The sequence below is a fragment of the Brassica oleracea genome, chromosome C5 (assembly GCF_000695525.1).
Source record: "Brassica oleracea var. oleracea cultivar TO1000 chromosome C5, BOL, whole genome shotgun sequence".
In the NCBI taxonomy this organism is placed as follows: domain Eukaryota; kingdom Viridiplantae; phylum Streptophyta; class Magnoliopsida; order Brassicales; family Brassicaceae; genus Brassica; species Brassica oleracea.
Genome location: NC_027752.1, coordinates 6085024 through 6092935, shown reverse-complemented (window position 1 = coordinate 6092935; position 7912 = coordinate 6085024). Strand labels below are relative to the sequence as shown.

Genomic DNA, 7912 nt, shown 5'->3' with positions numbered 1-7912 from the left:
ATAATTATAATAAATAAAATTAAAAATCATCGGTCAATCAAATTATAACAATTTGAAGAGTTAATTTATGATCAACACGTAATAAAAAATCACTTATGTGACTTCTCAATCAATATATAGTAGGATTTATATTTTTATAAATAATTTATAACATTATATAAATAATTTTAAATTTCTGATAAATTTATTCTGTAAACAACGATAAATAATTTAAAAATCATATTAATAGACATGTTTGGATTTTGTAATATTTAAAATAGTTATTATATAATTATATTCGAATACAATTCATCAAGTAGAGTATAAAACTATTGTAATTATCTTATATAAAAATTCATTCATTATATTTTATAGTTTATAAATATTAAAAGTAATAAATAAAACATTATTCATCTTTCTATAATTTCAAGAATTAGTTGCCATAAATTGTTATTTGTAATATTCTTTAGATTATATGGCAAGTGATGTTAAATGTTTTTAGACTTACTTTAAATTTTTAGATCTAATTTAAATAAATAAAAATTAAAAACAATCGACCAATCAAATTATAACAATTTTTTTGAAACTTCACCTATGAACGACACGTCACCAGACTTCACTAAAGTGACTTCTCTTTTAATATATAGGGGGATTTTTATAACTAAAAAATTCCTCTCGTACACTCTAGAAAAACTTAAAGCACTTTAAAATCTCTAACTTAAATTTTGTTCGATAACAGTGGATTTCAGAGTGTTTTATAAACTGACAAGTTCAATAACACTGGATTTCAAAGTACTTTTTTAAATTCATATTTAAATAACAGTGAATTTGTCATTTTAATACAAATCAGCTCAAACTCCAAATTGAATACACCCCCGTAACGGTATATATTGTATGATTTGTATTTGAGTTATTCTTGGGTTCACTTCCTAGCGTGAACCTCTAGGTTCACCAGCCAATAAGATTTCATTATTTCAAATTCGATATCTTTTAAAAAAGGAAACAAAATATTATCAAGTTATATTATGTTTTTAAAATAAAAAAGTGAAAAAAATAGCAGCTACAGAAAAAAAGAATTAAAAAAAAAATTTTAACGTCGTCAGCAAAACACTAAATCCTAATCCCTAAACCCTAAACCCTAAACCCTTGGGTAAACCTAAACCCTTGGGTAAACCCTAAACCCTTCGGTAAACTCTAAACCCTTGGGTAAATCCTAAACTCTAAATAAAAACACTAAACCCTAAAACTTTAAACCCTAAATCCTAAACCCTAAACCCTTGAGTGTTTTAGTGTTTATTGATTTTGATTTAGAGTTTAAGATTTATCCTAGAGTTTAAGATTTATCCTAGAGTTTAGGGTTTACCCAAAGGTTTAGGGTTTAGGATTTAGGGTTTAGGGATTATGATTTAGGGTTTAATGTTTTGCTGATGACGTTAAAAATATATATATTTTTTTGTAATTACTACTATTTTTTATTTATTTCTTTTTACCTTTTAATTTAAAAAAAATAATATAATTTAACAATATTTTGTTTTTTTTTAAAAGATATCGAATATAAAATAATACAATCCTATTGGTTGGTGAACCTAGAGGTTCACCTTAGGGGCTGAACCCAATAATAAGTCTTTGTATTTGGTTAAGGATATATAGTTTGTTAAAATTAAAATTAAAATAAATGTATATTTCAGTATTTTCATAAGAAACTAAAGTTTTTACATTTTTTATTAGATTTTAAATCGGATATAAAATTTTGATATGAAACTTTTACGTGTCATGGTCAATAAAACTGGAAGTAAAAGTAATAATTTGAGAAAAAAAAATTAAAATAAATATTAGAGTTTTAACCTCAACGAGAAGAAAACAAAAATTGTACCAGACTGATATCTATTTATTCGGTTTCAGTTTAGGTCTTACCCTTTTTTACAGAGGCGTCGGTCTTGTAATTGTACGATAAACCTGGAGTGAAGAAGAGGCAAGAGGGACAAGGCCACAGCTACTCCACGTTGTTTGAAACGAGTCCATAGATGACAGCTGACATTCTGTTTTCAAGGCCCATTTTATATGTTAATGGGCTGTCAAATAAAAGCCTATTCATACATATTGATTCTCTAGAGATAAGTTATATACACATATTAATACCATATGATTACGTGATTAATAGATAAACTACATGTTAAAATAAAATGTTACGTAATTATCTGAAAATTATTATATTCATAGGATATCTACTATGATGTTTTCCACTTTTGCAGGCTAGGTTCGTCGATCTACCCCATAGATTGAATAAGCTCGTTGAAGAAAGAGAAAAAATGTTGTAAATACCTATAGTAGTAGCTGTCTTGAACTGTAACATTGCCTGATTTCTTTTTGAACTAGCCTGGTTCAAGCTCTTCGAAGCATCCAGTTCTACATTTGATACTATGGGTGGGAAGACTTCAGACACATAAAGAACATTTGTAACAAATTTAGTGCGTACAACACTTTCTTATTCATTTTTGTTGTCATCCCTTACGTGCAATAACTAAACATGTACTCCATGCAGCTACTTGTTCACATCTTAAAGCGTTTTGGAGTCCCTTCAGAAAGATTAGATCTCAAAATCAGAAGCATACAAAATCTTGATGATATTGTTTACTGACATTAGCCAGAAGAAGATGATGTCTCTACTTCAGAAGATACCCCAACTGAAGAAAGAACTCTTGAACAAATAGCAGCAGAAACAATAATTGCCATGTCTTCAGCTTGCCTAGATAGAGAGATTGAAGTTGTTACTTCATCAGAAACAATCATCATTCACTGGTTTGCAGAAACAGTAGATACTCTCAGAGAGAATTAATCTGGACCAAAAGCTCGCTTCTATCTTGAGGAATCAAGCGTGTTTTATCGAGGAGATAGATTACTTCGAGTCAATGACCCTCGCCATTAGTCCCTGAAGACCTCAAATTGGAGGAAACCTCAGGAACCACAACGATTGTCCCGAGCCACCAAAGACCAAGAAGAGGAAACGCTAGAAAAGGCAAACAGCAGAGACGAGACTTCCAAAGAGACATTCTCCCTGGACTTGTGTCTCTTTCTAAACAAGAAGTAACAGAAGACGTTCAGATGTTTGATGGGTTCATGAGAGCAACGGGAAGCTCCTTGACTCCAACCTGTTCAAGAGGCAGACCAAGAGGAAGACCGAGACGGTGGTCTATTACCCGGTTCCTGCTCCTTGTCCCTCGTTGGGGTAACATGACAAGAGGGCCGAGGAGACAACGTTGTCCTTCAACTGTAACTACTACAAGTAACCAACATTCACCATCCCAAACTCCTTTCATGTGATAATTGGGAATAATTGTACAGTAAAACTTCTATAAATTTATATTCAGAACTATGATAGTAAAATATTAAGTTACAGAGTCATCAATTTGGAATAAATTTCTCTTTCAAACATACACTCACAATAGCTACAAATATCTGAGATCCTCTGTTTTGGTCTTAGAAACAGAAACATGCTTTTCCAGGAATTTTACCGGTACTACGGACGATTCCTGCTTTCTCCTTCACCTTGAGCTCTCCGGTCTGTCTTTCTTTCTCTGCCTGAGCTCTCGCCCCGGCTGCAATCTGTTCGATGTATTCCATGTCATCTCTAAATCTCTGCAAACCTCTCTTCCTCCTCTGTTCTTGTTCGCTCTGTTGTTCACGCACCAAACGGTTAGAGAGAAAAAACTTCTCAAAATATCATGATCATGAGACTAGATTAAAGAAAAAGGCAAATCGTATAATCAACCTCAGATTTGTCCAGCTTCTTTCTAGCTTTGTCCCTCTTCTTGGCTTCCCACAAATCAATCTTTCTGTTTAACTTCTCGTACCTGCTTGTGTAATACATTATGTTAATGTAATAACAACTCATATATAAATTCATTCTTGTGTGTGTACTGAGACTTACCTTTCTTTGATCTTACCTAGTTCAGCTTTTTCCCAACCATCTGCTGTAGCGTCATCTTTTCGACTAGTATGGCCTGAGCTCTGCGTTTTGACTCCCATAGGTGGAAGCCGCAGAGGCGGAGGCGGTAGAGGAGGAGGAGGGGGTGGTGGTGGTGGAGCATGACGTTCTGATCGTGTCCTGGCTGATGGTTGTTTCCGCACTGGAGCTGGCGGTTCAGAAACCCGCGGTTTTCTTTGTCTCTCACGTTTCTCCCTTGAATCCCTACTTCGTCTGGTGTGGTCTCCATTTAACTCTGGTTCCTTAAGTGAAAGTTGTCCTATATCATCAACAGAAGCATAACATGTAAATTTATATTTTTAACATCCAATCAAATATTTTCAGTTGAATAACAATGTTTTAAGTTGTTCTGTAATGTTACCTGAGAATCTTCTTGATAAGCTTCTTGGTTCTTCAAAAGGCGACTCTCTTCTACTCTTGCTCCTTGACAAGGAAGCTCCACGTTCGAGACCAGTCTGTTTTATTTAAACTCAAATTACTAGAAAAATGGTAACTCTAATTAACTATAGCAAAAAGTCTTGGTTAGAAACCCTTACATGATAACTCTCTAGCCAAGTTTCTTCAAAAGTGGTTATGGCATAAGCAGTGGCTGCAACTGCAGCTGCGTGGTCCATCTCGCTGATCGGGTCATAGCCTTGGTCGCTCATTTGCCTCATGAACTGCTTTTGTAACCAGCTTGAAGGCTTCTTCTTATCTACCAGCACACATAATATTATGATATAAGCCCTAAGTTAAAAAATTAATCACGCATCAAAAATTAGTCTAACAAGAACAACATATCAAAAGTTTGTGGCACCTTCTTTGAATGAAACAGACCTCCTTGCTGGCACTTTCTTCTCTCTAGTGGAGCTACCAACCTCAACAGTTTTGCCCTGGGAAGTTGGATGCCTCCTCCTGAGATAATATAACAAAATCGCTTACACCAATATATGTATGTTTGTGTAGTTGAATGAAAAGATGAATTTCGATATTTAGTGATTTACCTTGTTTGCTTGATCAAGCTATCCATATTCAATCTAAAATATGGTGGGAGAACTTGAGGGAGTTTGGTTAGATAGATTTGTTCGAGGGTTTTGGGTTTTTTAAGGGTTTTTTGAGATTATTGCTTTGCATGCAAGTTTCATATTTGGATCATAAAGCTGTGTAGGTAAAGTAAAGAACACTTTTTTTATTCTTTTCCCCTCTCTGGCTTTTTGGTTCTTTGCTTTCTCAAAAAGGACAGTGAAAAGAACAAAACAGATTCCTTTATATTCAACTTTCCAAATAGTGGATAAATTGAAGGAATCGTTTACATGCAGAAAACACATCAACTACAAACAAGGAAAATGAATCTTAAGAGCCAGAAAAAAGGCGAGATTCCTATATGTATATGAACGAGATATGCATAAGCATAACTAAACAATGACGCCTGTGTCATAAAGTTCCAGGATCTTATGTGCACTGTTCGTCTTCACGTCTTATTTGAACGCGTACTATTTTCTGATTTCTTTGTTTTTTAAGTCTTCATTATATATAAATCAGTATCATGTAATTACAAGTTGTTGCATGAGTTGCACAACAACAAAAAAAAAAAACAAGTTGTTGCATGAAAGTAGGGCATGAATAAAAGAAACTCCACTGGACCATTGCAATGGAGAGCAACAAGCTCGCTTGGCTAACATTCAGCACATTGATTCGCTGATCTTTTCTTATGAATAAAAACTACTGAGAAGAACATTTGTAGCCAAGATCGGATTGACGTTATATAGTGTTGTAGACCGTGATGGAAGGTGATCAGTTATATCCTCAACAACAACACCATCCATCACTATTTTCTGATTATATCAAAAAAAAAATTCTATTGATTTATCTATTTCATTTTTAATTTTAACAAGCAATTAATATTATTAACTTTCAACAGTTGAATAATGATAAAATTAAATACTTCAATTAATATTATTAACTTTAAACATCTTCTATGCGTATAAGAACACCATTAGCCCTAAAAGGTTAATCTAGATTCTTAATGATTTTTTAGTAATTAATAATAGTTAAGAGGTTGTACTTAAGAGACACTTAATTTGTTAGGTCCAATGGAGTTTTTATTTTTGGGTTCTTAAGAAAAAAAAATATTAAACTAAAATATTTTTAAAGATAAAATTTATTTATTAAATATAAATTTGGGCTGAAGCACAGGTTAACACTGATCAACAAAGGGAGAGGCAAGTACAGGCCCGACCTACATTAGAAACTATAGGACGCTGGTGTTTTATAGATGGTTTGTGGAAAGAGAATGAACTATTTTCGGGACAATGATGGTATAGTACCTTACCAGGTTTTGATGGTTTATTAGGAGCAAAGAATATAAGGGCGTGTCTGTCACCTCTTCATTCGGAGGTGGAGGCATTGATTTGGGCAATGGAATGTATGAAGAAGCTAAGACAGTTTCAGGTTACGTTTGCAACGGATTGTTTTCAATTGGTGAAGATGGTTTCAGAACCAGAAGAATTGCCAGCATTTGAAACCTATCTGGAAGATATCAAGCTTTTACGAAGAAGCTTCTTCAACTCAGACATCATCCATGTTCCCCGAACGGAGAACCAAAGGGCGGATAGCTTGGCACGTAGTGCTAGGAAACAACCGTCTTTCGTCGTTCATATGGATGCGGAGTTGCCGATTTGGTTTACAGAGTCAATATGAGTCTGTGAATGTCTTGCTGTCAAAAAAAAATATATAACATATTAAAATAAAACATTTTAAACATTAATTATTAAAAAGAACATTAAAACTACGATTAGTAAAATAAACGAGAATCATTTGAAAGAAACATACAAGCTTAGTTGTTGTCCTGACCACGTCCGAATTTACGCCATACATGTTCAACCAAATCAGCTTTGAGTTGTTCATGCATGTGTTTATCACGAATTCTAGTTCGAACACCCATCATATTGCCGATATTTGTAGGGATATCAGTAGAGAATGTGAGATCGACATGTGAACTTCCGGTGTCTTCTCCTTGTTGGAACTCTGAAACATCATATTGAGTGTATCCATCTCGTTCGTCTTCTACTATCATGTTATGGAGTATGATACATGCTCTAATTATCTTCCCAATTTTTCGTTTATCCCAAAAAGTGCTGGATTTTTAACAATGACAAAGCAAGCTTGCAAGACTCCAAAAGCACGCTCGACATTTTTTCGGACAGCTTCTTGGTGTTGAGCAAATAAAACCGCTTTTGGCCCTTGTAGTATTGAAATTGATTGGATAAAAGTTGCTCATTTCGGATAAATACCGTCGGTGAGATAGTAAGTCATATGTTACTCTCTTCCATTTACATAGAAGGTGACTTGCAGAGCTTGACCTTTTATTATGTCATCAAAAACAGGTGAGCGATCAAGAACATTGATATCGTTTAAGGTACCTGGAGGTCCAAAAAACGCATGTCATATCTATAGATCATACGATGCAACCGCCTCTAAAACGATTGTGGTTTTTTCCGAACCACGTGTATATTGAACTTTCCAAGAGGTGGGACAATTCTTCCACTCCCAATGCATACAATCGATGCTCCCTATCATCCCGGGAAAGCCTCGTTGCCCACCAATATAAAGTAGACGTTGAAGATCAGCCGGTGTTGGTCTTCTTAGGTACTCCTCGCCGGATAAATATATTATGCTTTCCACAAAATGTTCCACACATGACCGTGTAATAGTTTCACCGAGTCGGAGGTATTCGTCAACAGCATCAGCCGCAGTCCCATATGCCAAGACACAAATGGCTGATGTACACTTCTGAAGTGGAGAGAGACTAAGCCTTCCGAGAGCATCCGTCTTTTGTTGAAAGAATTCAACTTCATTGGAGAGTCGTTCAACAATATGCATAAACAACGGCCTGTTCATTCTAAATCGTCGCCGGAACATATTTGCGGGATACGTTGGAGTTTCACTGAAATAATCATTCCATAAACG

At 34.6% G+C, this 7912-nt stretch overlaps 1 protein-coding gene across 1 annotated transcript; it reads right to left on the bottom strand.

Annotated features, from left to right (window-relative positions):
* Positions 1–3312: 3312 nt before the first annotated feature.
* Positions 3313–5006, bottom strand: LOC106293297 (uncharacterized protein At3g61260). Its single transcript, XM_013728956.1, has 7 exons — positions 4948–5006; positions 4761–4858; positions 4501–4658; positions 4326–4419; positions 3908–4223; positions 3749–3830; positions 3313–3651 (listed from the first exon to the last, which is right to left on the bottom strand). Exons 1-7 carry the CDS (start codon positions 4971–4973, stop codon positions 3457–3459), a joined length of 969 nt encoding a protein of 322 aa, XP_013584410.1. The 5' UTR covers positions 4974–5006; the 3' UTR covers positions 3313–3456.
* Positions 5007–7912: the final 2906 nt, after the last annotated feature.